This window comes from Dendrobates tinctorius, unplaced genomic scaffold (assembly GCF_039654945.1).
Source record: "Dendrobates tinctorius isolate UK_male_01 unplaced genomic scaffold, ASM3965494v1 ptg000047l, whole genome shotgun sequence".
Classification (NCBI taxonomy): domain Eukaryota; kingdom Metazoa; phylum Chordata; class Amphibia; order Anura; family Dendrobatidae; genus Dendrobates; species Dendrobates tinctorius.
The window spans coordinates 12,111,172-12,125,500 of NW_027361715.1; the positions used below are offsets into that span (position 1 = coordinate 12,111,172).

Here is a 14,329-nt window from a genome sequence, read left to right on the forward strand (position 1 = left end):
GGATAGTATTTTTTTGCTGACAGATAAAGACTGTTCATCATAAGGATAAGGCAGTAAGATGCATCATGATAAGATCATGGCTAGGGAATTCCTTTGACATAATTGGAGCCCATAATCTTCTTGATAGAATTCTTGTACATACAGAAATGCAAATAAACATCATCATCAACCTTCATAATCTAAATTCTTTATAAGTATGTCTTTGGAGGGTGAGTGGAAACTGGAGTACCCCAAGGAAACCCACACAAGCATGAGGAGAACATACAGAAACAGAGTTATGATCACTTAAAACAAGCATTGCCATTGGTTGTTGTAGGATCAAGATTAAAGCTGAGTTTTTCTGGAAGTTTATAGACTATGAAAATGTTGTATTCTAAATATGTAATGAAAGCTGTGAATAAAGGTTCCTAACTTGAAACGTATAAGCTTATGGATCCTTGGAATATGGATTCCGTTCTAATGTAATTGGAATGGGAGAAAAAAATCAGCTCTAAGTGGAGCGACTATTCCTTACTCCCATTATAGGCCACTAGTTAAAGGTCAATGGATTATTATCAAGTGAAAAACACTTAGGCGCAACAACATGGATACATGAATGTGCGCCTTACCAGTCTATGTGACGATGAACCAAAAGCAGAATATCCAGAGTTTTTCCAAGAATAAAACAAGGAACCAGTAGTTATCCACTCATAGTCAATGGGATCTTCATGCACCCAGTCCCAGAAAGGAGACAAAGCTCACGGATCATGCAGTGCTGCTTATTAATTAGTAAAAAGCACTCCCAAGCCTCATTTAGACGTAAATGATGTTTCTCATACGTGGGAAAACCAAGTTGATTTTCGTGAGTGCGTCAGTTTTTCCAATCAAAGCTTCATCAGTTTTTATATTATGCAAGAAAAAAAAATATTGTCAAGCTGCTCGTACCAATTGCAGTGTTGATCACGGACAGCTTATGGATTGAACAGTGTAGCAATGTGCACTGTCCAAGGTTTTCATAGACCCATAGATTCGTACGGGTGATTTTGATCTCTGATTCTGATCAAAAACGACATGTGTCATGGGTTTACCGCGACAGAGAGCAGCTAGAAGACCGCAGCATCTGATTTCTGCTACTGCCGCACTGCTTAGAGATGCTTCACCTTCTTATTAAACAGTGTATATGTCTTTTGGCAGTGCAGAGGTTAATCTGCTCTGTTGAATGCTCCTGGATTGTTACGATTCTCAGCTGTGCACTGTTAACCACTCCCATCTCCTATATAATTTTGGCCCTGGTTAGCACTTATTGTCAGAGATAGCTTATGCTGCATAGCTGGAGGTTGTTGGTGGTTATTATAGGAAAAGGCGTTTGGTGGATTTATCTTTGACTTTTGCTAGGTTATGAGTGTGTAATAATTCCCTCTCCTACTTTGGTGCATTCCTCTGTTTTATGTGGGAGTATATTTGTATGATTGGTATTTTCCTTTATCCCTGTTCATATTACCTTGTTAGTCTGGTTGGTGTATTATGGCACCCAACTACTCCCCTCTTCCCTGGGTGGATTCAGGAGCTGAGGCAAGGTAGGTGGCCCCGGCGTCTTCACCATCAGAATTAGTCAGGGGAAAAGGGCGAGCTAGGGCAACCCCTAGCATTAGAGACAGTGAAGGAGCTCCTGGTCCCGGGACACCCGACAACAGAGTTGTGACAACATGTCTCACTGATTTTTTATAAGGACAGACAACTGCAAAACCCCCAAAAAATGGACATTTGAACAGCACTATAGATCCATAGACTATAATGGGTACATGCTTGACACAGAACAAATAAGTGAAATAACAGATGTCTGAAGGGGACCTACCTAGTAGTGATGTTTTCCATCTCCACCCTCCTCTGACTAGTACAATGTCAGACCTATCCCTGACAGTCAATCAGGGATGGTCAGGGATTGACAATTAAGGAAGAGGAGGTTGTAGATGAATGCAAAAGATGTAAGTTGGAAGGTGCTTTGAACTGTTTGGCCACACCAAGGGTGCATAGAGCACCTGTGCTTGGTCTATATAGTTATTTTGTGCTTACAAACTCCTTTTAGTAGAGTTAAGATCCCATAATGTTGTATGTTGACCACTATTGATCAAGTAATTTAATATTTTGAGCCTAAAGCTGAGCACATAGCAGTTCCCTATTGTGCTGTGTTATTATGATTCAATGTGGAGTCTTTCAAGTTTCTTTTCTTTTTTTGCCCACTCTCTTCACTATGCACAGATGTAAAAACCAGTATCATGTCACCAGAGAGGCTGATGGAGATTATTGACATGACCTTCGGGTCCTTATGGAATCTGTGTCTGTAGCAGTAAGATGTCTGCCCATTCCTGAGGCTGGAGCCAGGATTTCTCCAATGTTATTTTTTAATATGGCGATTATGCAGAAGACTGGAGGAAATGGAGACTGCAATCGATTTTATTCAAAGTGAAACACTGAACATCAATACAATGATAACTCTTATTTAGTTGGCAGCAACAGTTTGGTCAATAAAGTCTCTGAGTTCAGTGACCCGAGCGTACACCCCGGGAGATGATGGAGAGCAGGTACCACTTCCCCAGGATACTATTCCAACCAAAGTCCAGCTTCCATCCTTCTGACATACAAGAGGACCTCCAGAGTCACCCTGAAATTCATAAAAATGTGATATTCAGTAACTTACTGAAAGGGCCTATTACATAGCTCTGTAGGTGCTGGAACATATATTGTCCCCTGAACTATACTGCTATGCCCTGACCTAAATCAGGAGAGGCTACGCTTATTCAGTATATGAACAGCCCTTTGTAGAGCCTGAGATACTTGGTGGGGAACAGCGACAGACAGTTGATGACAGGAGGGTGCTGCTGCAGTCTTTTTGCTTGCCCCTTTTTTAAATGGTTCAGTGCCCCTTAACAAAGGTAACACCTACAGCTGGATAGTCATGTACTTTCTTCATGGCCATGACTGTGCTACAAATACTATGGCGCTCTGCAATAACAATATGCAACCCCAATTCCTCAAAAGTTTGGAGCTGTGTAAAGAAAACAAGAATGCAATGATTTGGAAACCTCTTGTAGCAGTTCCCCATGCAATCCACAAGTTCAAACTAAAGCTTTCGCATTCAAAGAAGAAGCTGTATATCAACACAGTCCAGAAACGCTGCCATCTTCTTTTGGTGAAAGCACAGGTATAATGAACTGAGGCAAAATAAATAACTGTTCTTAGGTGGGATGAATCAAAATATAAAATTGTTTATGGAAACCACAGATATCATGTCCTGAGGATCTAGAGTAGAGGGACCATCCAGATGGTTATCATCTCATAGTTCCTGCATCTCTAATGGTATGGGGCTGCATTAGTGCCTATGGCATGGGCAGCTTATACATCTGGAGAGGTACTATCAGTACTGAGCAGATATTGATGTTTTAGAACAACATATACTCCAACCGGACTTCGCCTGTTTTTGCGAAGACCTTAAATATTTTAGTAAGACAAAGCTAAACCTCATACTGGATCATCATTCCAGCATGGCCTCGACAAAAGAAGCGTTGGGGTGATGAACCGGCCGCCTGCAGTCCAGATTTCCACCAAGAGAAAAAATTTGGCACATTATGAAATGAAAAATCTGGCAAAGACCGCGAACTGTGGAGCAGCGAGAATCCGACACCAGACAAGAAAGGGACAACATTCCTCTCCCAAAACTCCAGCAATTGACTCCTCACTCCCCAGACGTTTACAGACTGTAATAAGAAGAGGAAGGGAATCTACACAATGGTGGACACGGCCCGGGCACAACTTATTTGAGATGTGTGGCTGCCACCAATTTTCCAATGAAATGTAAAAATGTCAAAGTTCAACTTCTGATCTGTGTCCTCCATTGTGTTGTGAACAAATAATGACTTAAAGATATTTCCATTTTTCACAGCGTCCCAACTTTTTTGAAATTGGAGTTGTATCTGGACTTTATGATCACCACTACTTGCATAGTGTAGTCGTAGCATATGGTAGTACGCATACGGTGGTTACATATGTGCTTCTCCGCTCAGCACAACTCTTTGATTGATATTATTTAGCCATCAGGCAACATATGAGACCCGTGCCAAGTAACAGAACAGGTCCAGAATATAGGTCCCTGTACAATGCACCACTGGGGAGGAACAGTTCCCACAGCGTTGAATCCGTCACTGGCATGGACCATGAGTGGCAGCCAGAGTGGAAGTCTTTCCATCAATTTATACTTACCATGCAAGAGGAGGCTCCATCGGCTCCAGCGCAGATCATGACATCATGGATCTTGTTGCCCCAGTATTTCTTGCATTCGGTGTTGGTGAGGAGCGGCAGCGCTACCTGTTGCAGCCTAGCTGGGGTTTGGCTTGCTGAAATAAGATTTAGAAATAAAGTAATTCATGTTATTTGTGATATAATGCCTTATTGTTATGATTATTTTTATTGAAGTGATGGTTAATCTCGGCTACGTGTAGCACAGTTTTTCCTGACCTTCTTGGGTAAGCCATACATGTTCATCCATACCTGAAGAGTCTGTCAGCCCCCATCCTGTGGTGACACACTTCAGACCACCTTCATAGTTGTCAGTAGCCATTGCCACGCAAACAGGAGACACTTCAGCACGTGTTTTAACGGGGGAAGACAATTTGATCAGCGTAATGTCATTTTTTATAGTGAAAGTACTGTAATTCGGGTGCTTGAAGACCTTGAATAAAATTCAGACAAATGAATTTTACGGTATATTGATCATTAGTATGTGGCTCAGTGGGTAGCACTGTTGCTTTGCAGTGCTGACGGTCCTGGGTGCATTTCCCATTTTTCATTTTTGTCTCCCTCCATTCATAGATACATTTTGGATACATGTAACTTATCATAGCTTCATAGTCTTGAAGATAGAGTCCATTGAGTTCAGCCTATACACTAACATGTTGACCCAGAGGAAGGCAAAAACCCCATGGGGCTGACATTATTGTCCGGTCAGTCATTCTGTGTGACTGAATACTTGTGAATCCCCCAGCAAATGCACTATGCACTGCGAGGATTTGCCGGTTTATGAGTCAGGACTGGCGAGTATGTATGCGTTATACATACTCCCGGGCAGTGGGTGCAGCCTTGCGCCAAAAACTTGTATGGTATGAGGTCGCTCCCTGTAGGCGCCACAACCACTGGTCGGCCGCGTCACTAGACAGGGCACAACCTCGCTCCATACTGTGTATGGAGAGCAAGGCTGCGCCCACTGACCGGGAATATGTATAACTCATACATAACCTCCGAGCACTCTGTGTGACTGCAGACTTATAGGCTTGAACCAGACAACCCCTTTAATAGCTCCATATTACAAGAAAAATTCCTTCCCAACTTCACATACTGAACAGCAATCAGATTAGTTCCCTGGATAAACGCCCCATCACAAGATCTAGTGCCTACAACTTGTAATATTACATTTTTCAAGAAAGGCAACTTTATTTTGAGCGGGGGGGGGGGGAGAAAAATGCAATTCCATTGTGGTCTCAATGTTTCAATTCCTACATTTGTACATTAAATAGAATGTTTTTTTACTGTACATCATGAAAAAAGAGGTAGCTCTGTGGGTTGGTACAATTATGGCAATCACAAATATTAATAGCTTTCCTATATTTTACAAGTATTACACACTAATATCATACTTGGTAACAAAGTTTTGATGTCACCAATTTCCAGGGTCTAATTGATATAGCTGTATAAAGGTTTGTTCCCTCTACAAGAAATCATATTTTTTTAATAAACTTCACCATTTTGGCCGTTCACTCTATGATTTAAATATGGGCCATATTTTATTACATATCAGTACAATCAAGGCCAGCATCACTACCTGGCGTATCAAGGCAAGTGCCGGGTCTTGGACGCATTGGGGGGCACTCGTCGTCGGGGACTCCAGCATGCTGTGGGGCCTGTGAACCAGAAGAATCCAGTGCCAGTGCTGGCACCGGCCCTATACAAATACTCACCTCTCCCCATTCCTTGAAGCTCTGGTATCTTCAGCGTCTTCTGACTCTCTGTGACATCTCAGGGTAGAGGGCATGATGACATCACTCTGCAGAGCAGTGCAGAAAGTCAGAAGACGCTGAGGAGACCGGAGCTATAGGGAACAAGGAGAGTATTTGATTATTTACTTTTTTATGTGTGGAGCACTATATGGGGCCCATTATACTGTATGGAGCACTATATGGGGCTATAATTCTGTATGGAACAATATATAAGGCCATTATATACTATATGGGGCACTATTTTGGGCCATTATACTGTATGGACCAGTATAAACATCATTATTTGGGGCTATTATACTGTATGGACCAGTATATGAAGCATTATTTGGGGCGATTATACTGTATGGACCAGTATATGAAGCATTATTTGGGGGCATTATACTGTATGGACCAGTATATGAAGCATTATATGGGGCCATTACACTGTATGGATCATTATATGAGGCCCATTATACTGTATGGAGCATTATATGGGGCCATTATATACTGCATAGAGCACTATATGAGGCCATTATTTTGTATAGAGCAATAAATAGGGCCATTATACTGTATGGAGCAATATATAGGGCCATTATATACTACATGGAGCATTATTTGAGGCCATTATACTGTATGGAGCATAATATGGGACCATTAAATACTATATTGAGCAATATATAGGGCTCATTATACGGTATGGCGCATTATATGGGTCCATTTTACTGTATACTATATGGAGCATTATATGATACCAATTATTCTGTATGGAGCATTATATGGGGCCCATTATACTGTATGGAGCATTATATGGGGCACATTATATGGTATGGAGCAATATATGGGGCTCATTTTGTATGGAGCATTATATGGTGCCATTATATACTATATGGAGCATTATATGGGGCACACTATACTGTATGAAGCATTATATGAGGCCATTATATACTATATGGAGCATTATATGAGGCCCATTATTCTGTATGGAGTATTACATCGGGCCCATTATACTGTATGGCACATTATACGGGTCCCATTATACTGTATGGAGCAACATATGGGGCCCATAATAGTGTATGGAGGACTATGTGGTGCCCATAAAACTGTATGGAAGACTATGTGGTGCTCATGATAATACTATATGGAAGACTATGTGGTGCTCATGATAATACTATGTGGAAGACTATGCAGTGCCCCTAATACTGTATGGAAAACTATGGGGTGCCCCTAATACTGCATGGAGGACTATACTGTCCGATCTAAAATGAAAAGCCTGCAGTCACTCTGTGTTGCGAAAACCTGGAGCCGGGCCTAATTACAAATGGGTCAGTATCATATATGGTAATTTTTCACTATTATTAAATAAAAATAAAATATAAAATATAATATTTGCTTAGTCACAAAAAAGGGCCATCACAATATAATCTGTTGATTTCCTTCCAATTCTTTCCAAAACACAGTTCTCCATAAGCTATAGCATAGTCTTATAGCCAGAGGCATAGTCTAATATGTATATTGCCATGGCATAGTCTTATAGCCAGAGGCATAGCCTAATAGGTACATAGCTATAGTATAGTCTTACAGCCAAAAGCATAGCCTAATAGATAAGTAGCTATAGCATAGTTTTATAGCCACAAGGGTATCCTAATAGGTAAGTAGTTGTGGTATAGTTTTATAGTCATAGCCTATTAGACATATGACAGTCCTGGTGGCTTTGGTTAGACCTATACCTACCACAGCAACCATTTCCTGTGCACTTTGCCTTACAGTACAGCGGGATTCATGGTGCCCAGCAGCACCATCTACAGTAGAATCTACATGGAAAACAAGGAATTACTCAGAGTTGCTGGAAAACATGAAGGTTTATAGGTAGGTGTACTTGATTGAGCCTACTGTGCGTGCTAACACTGAACAGGTGCCTTCATCAGGCCAGGCACCACCTGGTGCTATCACACTTTAGAGGATTTTTCAAAGTTACCAGATTGTAGAAATAGAAATAACCAAGTCATACTTACAACCAGAATCCACCCACCCCAACTCCATCTCCACTACTCCAACAATCTCTGCTAGACGGGAAGCGATCTGGCCACTGATTCACTGCGGGGTCGGATGACTAGTGACTATAATGTCATCACTTGCGGTCCAGGGGAGACCATCAGAGCAGCAGCAGGTTGGAAGTATGGCTTGTGTATTTCATTTGTAAGTATCCCAATACCCTTGAAAACGACACTGAAGGCATAATAAGGGTCAATAGTTGTAGCATTTAGTAGATTAGATCCTTAGATATTTTGGGGACATCTTTTTACTGTATTTAGGGTCTTCCAGATTTCAAAAGAAATTTAATTAGACAAGTAATATTAGGTAAGATATCTCATTCTATTAGCAGTTCCTGGTTGGGGTCAAACTGCATGATATTGGGGGAATTGTGCATCGTGTCTGCCACTTCACCTGTCTATAGTCAGCTTTACATGGCCACTGTAATCTGCAATTCCAGACTCAGGCCATGGATAAGAATAATTTTGCTTCTGAACACAAAAATCACTTTAAGAACGCAATACACCATTATTTCCAATTCTCTACAGTTATATTATAATAAGATGAGGACATACCTTGGCAATGGTTTTCACCTGAGTATCTTCAGAAGGTGAACTCTGGTCAAATTCACCTAAAACAACTTTATGTGAAGTTCTGCGGGGGAAGAGACACAAATGTAGTTCACACTATATGCTCAATTTATCTGGAAAACACAAACTGTATACGGATTGTGAAGGAGGAAGCAGAAATGAGGTTGTCATTGCGTTTTATCACTGTTTTCTAATCAGTGCCTACATGGGCAAAGTACAGGAGAAAATATAGGTAGACCATATCTCAAAATACTCCATGATCCAGTGATCCAGAAGAGGCTATTAATTCAAATTACAGAACTCAGTAGACCAAACTGCAATGACCATGTCTGTGGACCATACATATATGTTCCACACAAACTCCTATATGTAGGGGTTTACGTAGAACCTCAGGGTTCCTCAGACTTGGATCAGCAGTTCCCTTGAGAAATTATATTTTAGGGATAATTGTAAGCAGTTCCCTTGGAATTTCAGTGGTTCTCTCTTCTCGTAAATAAAAGTTGGAAATTACTAATCTAAACCAACCATATTACCATTTGGAGAAAATGAGAAATGGTTAGGCTGGCTGGCAATCCTAGTTTCAGTTTCCACCTTAAGGCTGTGTGCACACGATGCGTTTTTTTAAGCGTTTCCGCAGCGTTTGAGCCGGCTCAGACGCTGCAGAAACGCTTAAAAGATGCATCAAATTAATTAGCATGCGTTTTTGGCTTTTTGTGCCAATGCATGCGTTTTTAACCGCTCAGGAATCACTTAGCGGCTAAAAACGCAGCATGCTCATTAATTTCCGCATTGCTGAGCGTTTTTAGCCATCCCCAATGATCCCAGAAATCGCGTGTCAAAAAACGCGTAAAAACGCGTCAAAATCGCGTCAAAAGATGCGCGATTTCTGGGAAGGGGATCCTTTTCCTGAGCGTTTAAAAACGCTAGCGTGGGCACATAGCCTTAGGCTTCCCAGAAATCGTGCGTTTTTTTCCGCGCGATTTCACCGTGATTATGATCGCGATTTTGCCGCGATTTTCACGTTCGATATTCAAGCACTTTCCAAGCGATTTGAAGCATCGCTTGGAAAGTGATTGACAGGTTGGTCACACTCGTCAAACATAGTGTTTGACAAGTGTGACCAGGTTTTTACTATTGAGGCCGCCTATGCGGCTTCAATAGTAAAAGATAGAATGTTAAAATGCTAAAAAAAATAAAAAAATCGGGGTATATTTACCTTCCGGCGTCCCGTGCTGCATTCCCGGCCTAAGCGTTCCCAGTAATGCCTTGCGGCAAGGCCCTGTAATGATGTGGTCTCGCGAGATCGCTATAGCAACGCGAGACTACGTCATCACAGGTCTTGCAAGGCATTACTGGGAACGCTGAGGCCTGGGATGGCAGCGCGGGACGCCAGAAGGTAAATATACCCCGATTTTTTTTATTTTTTTTAGGATTTTAACATTCTATCTTTTACTATTGATGCGGCATAGGAGGCCTCAATAGTAAAAACCTGGTCACACTTGTCAAACACTATGTTTGACAAGTGTGACCAACCTGTCAATCACTTTCCAAGCGATGCTTCAAATCGCTTGGAAAGTGCTTGAATATCGCACGCGAAAATCGCGATCATAATCGCGGTAAAATCGCACTGAAAAAACCGCGCGATTTCTGAGAAGGAGTCCGGTTTTTAGTGAGCGTTTTAAAACGCTACGTGGGCACATAGCCTAAAACCTTTGCCGAATTAGTTGGTTTCGACCAACGATTTGTTGTAAATTTGATGCCATTGACTGATCGCGATGGCTGACGCCAGACTTTGTCTGATGAAATATGTTTTACAGCATCTGCTGTTCATTTGGAATAGAGAAAATTGGTGTGTACTGAGTAGTAAAGGAGAGGAGTTGCTGATTGATCGGGATGATGTCCCTCCCTCCACTGTAGACCGTAGAGAAATCCACCGCACTCTCCGGGTTATGAGATACAAATTATTTATCGAGCCAAGGTTCATTTGGAAAACACTTACCTGACACTACAGTGAGCAGCGGTTATGACCCATTCATCACTGATAAGGGATCCACCACAGAAGTGGAATCCGGTATTGTCCTGCAAAGAGTCAAAATACCCATTTATAGAGATTCCAACTATCGGAGCATGTCCACCCTTACTCCAGAGAAGAAACATTTTAACGTATTTATTACCATTTTTCCTCTAAAAGTTGCTTACTGTAATACATTTTAAAATGTCTTTTGTAAAGTTTTGTTACTTTGTGCTCTTCTTCTCCAGTTTCAAGATCTGTGTCTACAGTGAATGAGAACATTACTGATCACGTCTGCAACCTAATAGCCATTAACCCCTCGGCCTTATTTTGGCTTTGCATATGCTCTCAGCACGATAGACTCTAATACGACATCCACAGAAATCTATCATGTCTTTAGATTCTTTAATCCTGTATGAGCCCAACAAAAACAAAAAAAAAGTTCCTTGTTCATCCGACACAGCGTTATGGACATTACACTGTACAGATCAGAACAATACCAACAACTGTAGCAATAATAGATCCATCAAAGATCAGTTGTAGCAATACATCTACGTTAAAAATACATTTTTATTATAAGTAATTAAAATCTCTAAAAAAAATAACGTAATCATCGATAAAAGGGTAAGAGAAGAACATGGCCTTAGCTGGAGCTACTACAAATTACAGGTGACAAACTATAAAATCAGATGTAAAGTAACCAGTAACAACTGTCAGAATATGTATCCAAGGGGAAGGAATAAATGGCTAAATATTGCAAAATAATATGTAATAGTGCTAATCTCCACTTCACAGTACGTAGACAGTTTTAGACGAGCAATTATAAAGATCGCTCACAAAGGTAACAGAGAAAATATCCTACTTTCAATGTGCGTTCCGCCTAGCTTTGTCAGGAGGCACTCAACTAGTCTCATCTAGTGTCTTTCAGTTCTCGTCTATTGAGAACAGCCACGTAAGACTAGTTGACCGGTGCGTGCAAGTATGCAAAATCACATACATGCGGTCGCCTGACTAAGCACTCACTCAGGGCATAGAGTGGAATCGTGACAGTGAAGGCATTGGACACTGTGGAGGCGGAACGGATCTTGCTTTGAAGCAGGAAGGAGTTAAAAGGTTTTGATCTTACCTGAAGAGAGACCTGCCATGGCCAGGATCCTGGAATAGCTTCCTCCCCATTCACAATTCTAGAATATCCTGTAAGGACTGGCTGGATAGCTGGTCTTCCACATCCTAAAAAAGTTAAAATATAGAAAAATTACTTAATTATAATTACTTAATAATGGGTTCCATTTTCCATGAATGATTCATGTATAGAGTATATGTTTTGTGCAGCGTCAATTACTAGACCTAATCCTTTAGAGAGCAACAACGTATCAACACCATCACCATGTTTTCTAAAAAGTTACATTGCTTCCGAAAAAAACAAAGATTCAATTCCAGTTTCCAAAATAAACCTTAAGGAAAAGTACAGAGACAATAATGAAACTAGTTCCTATAGCCAAATAGTTACGTACCATAGGTTGTGCCCAAAAGGGCAATGAAAGACAGGAGACAAAGGATTGCCATCTTGCTTCAATATGAGCTGTGCGAGACCCTCCAACTTGGGAAGAAGGATTTTATTCACATTGCTCACCAATGAAAACATGGATCGTTATCTAATGCGTGGAAACTGTTCAGGGAAAATAGCATTTGGTTATCAAAAAACCTTGGCTAACTACAGCACTGCTGGAGAGACAAGTGAATGAGAATCAATTATAGGAAAAAAGACTATGGCCGGCGCTCAAGATAATACTGGGAACATGTAAATGGTAAGTCCCTTAAAAAAATGTACTCAAAGAGGAGATCCCAAAAGCGAAAAAAAAAAAAAAAACACCTGGTTTCCGCGCTGCTGTACTTCAACCCTCAAATGGAGGAAATCCAGTCGATTCTAGGAGTAGGTTCCAATATCAATGCTTTATTTCATGGTACATACAAAGACAACGCGTTTCGAGTTCCATTCCATGACCTCTTCCTCAGGTCAGATGTTCAAGGATCCTTGTACATCCAACCTGAGGAAGGTGTCATGGAATGGACCTCGAAACGCGTTGTCTTTGTATGTACCATGAAATAAAGCATTGATATTGGAACCTACTCCTAGAATCGACTGGATTTCCTCCATTTGAGGGTTGAAGGATAGCAGCGTGGGAACCAGGTGTATTTTTTCCCTTTTGGGATCTCCTCTTTGAGTAATGGAAGCAGACGCTGTGTCTACATCCTCCTGCTGCAGCTTCATTATATGGGATTAAGCAAATTTAGTAGTTGTGGTGTTACACAACCTCTATCTGGTAAAGCCCTATGGGCGCGCTTTTGTGGTTTCTTTCATCTTTAAAAAAAATGTAAAATTTGAAATTAAATTAAAAATTATATATATATACTGTATATATATATATTTAAATAAGTCAACATAACATTGAATTATACATTCATTGTGCATGGAATTAGCACCGGCAAGGCCTTCACAGAGCAAAGGAATACAAACTAAATCGGATATTAATGATTTATGCAACAATCACCTTTTAATATACCATAGTTAAAAATTCTAAAAACATGTAGCAAGAGCACTTGATCATTTAAAAGAATCCAGTCAGCCAGTGGTGTAACTAAAGTCTGATGGGCCCCAGTACAAAATTTGGACCTGAATTTTCTTCAGATATATTGGGCCTTGTAGCTTTCCAGATCCTGTGAATATACACGTGATCACCCCCTCATGTAACATTGTCCCTCATCCTGTAATAAGGTGACCGATCCTGGCCCCTTCTTGTAACAATATCCCTCATTCTGTGCCCTTTTTCTATAATAATGTCCCCCATCCTGACCTTTTCCTGCAATAATGTCTCCCATCCTGGGCCTATTACTGATAATGTCCCCCATCCTGGTATAATGTCTCCCTTTCCTAGTATAATGTCCCCCATCCTGGTCCCCTTCTAGCAATATATGTCCCCCATCCTGGTATGGTGTCCCCTATCCTGGTATAATGTGCCCTATCCACTAATCATGTGCTTCTTCTACTAATAATGTGCCTGTTTATCAACTCTTGTCTAGAGATGAGCGAATTTGTATCGAAAACGATCATCAAACATAAGTTTGGCACAAATATGACACATTCGGATCCATGATCGGAAACCCAAGCAAAATTTTATGAAATCGGTAAAAATCTTTAACATTCGGTAAAAGTGCAGGAAAATTTTAGTGTTGCCACAAAGATATTTTCAGCACTTTAGCAACGATAATGGTGGTGTTTTATGAGCGTTTGGCACGTGTTTGATGAGAGGAGGGGGACTGCAGAGCTCTTATAAGCACACCAGTCATTTTTTCCCCCTAACTTTACGTGTGCACATTGCAGCTAGCCAATCAGGGCGCAGGAAACACCCACAATGTCCTCGCACAACGGCTTGCGTCATTGGCTGCTCAAATCACATGTCCGTCTCCATATAAATAGCGGCCATCTTGTTTTAGCGCCATTTTGACACTGCAACAGTGCAGAGAGACTGCTCCTGATGCTGACACTGTTACTAGCAAGATTTCAGCTATTTAGTTAGGCGCTTTTATATCAGTCAGATATTGTAGCTAGATAGTGTCCAGTGTTGATGTAAAATTTACCTTCCGGAATGTTTTTTGCTTTGTTTTGGGCATTACTGAGGTTCTCAGACAAA

At 41.0% G+C, this 14,329-nt stretch overlaps 1 protein-coding gene across 1 annotated transcript; it reads right to left on the minus strand.

Annotated features, from left to right (window-relative positions):
- Positions 1-2,415: 2,415 nt before the first annotated feature.
- On the minus strand, positions 2,416-12,441 carry LOC141089713 (chymotrypsin A-like). Its single transcript, XM_073576208.1, has 7 exons — positions 12,152-12,441; positions 11,764-11,867; positions 10,626-10,705; positions 8,612-8,690; positions 4,525-4,705; positions 4,237-4,370; positions 2,416-2,641 (listed from the first exon to the last, which is right to left on the minus strand). The coding sequence occupies exons 1-7, from the start codon at positions 12,201-12,203 to the stop codon at positions 2,480-2,482; spliced, it is 792 nt and encodes a 263-aa protein (XP_073432309.1). The 5' UTR covers positions 12,204-12,441; the 3' UTR covers positions 2,416-2,479.
- Between the last annotated feature and the right edge of the window lie 1,888 nt (positions 12,442-14,329).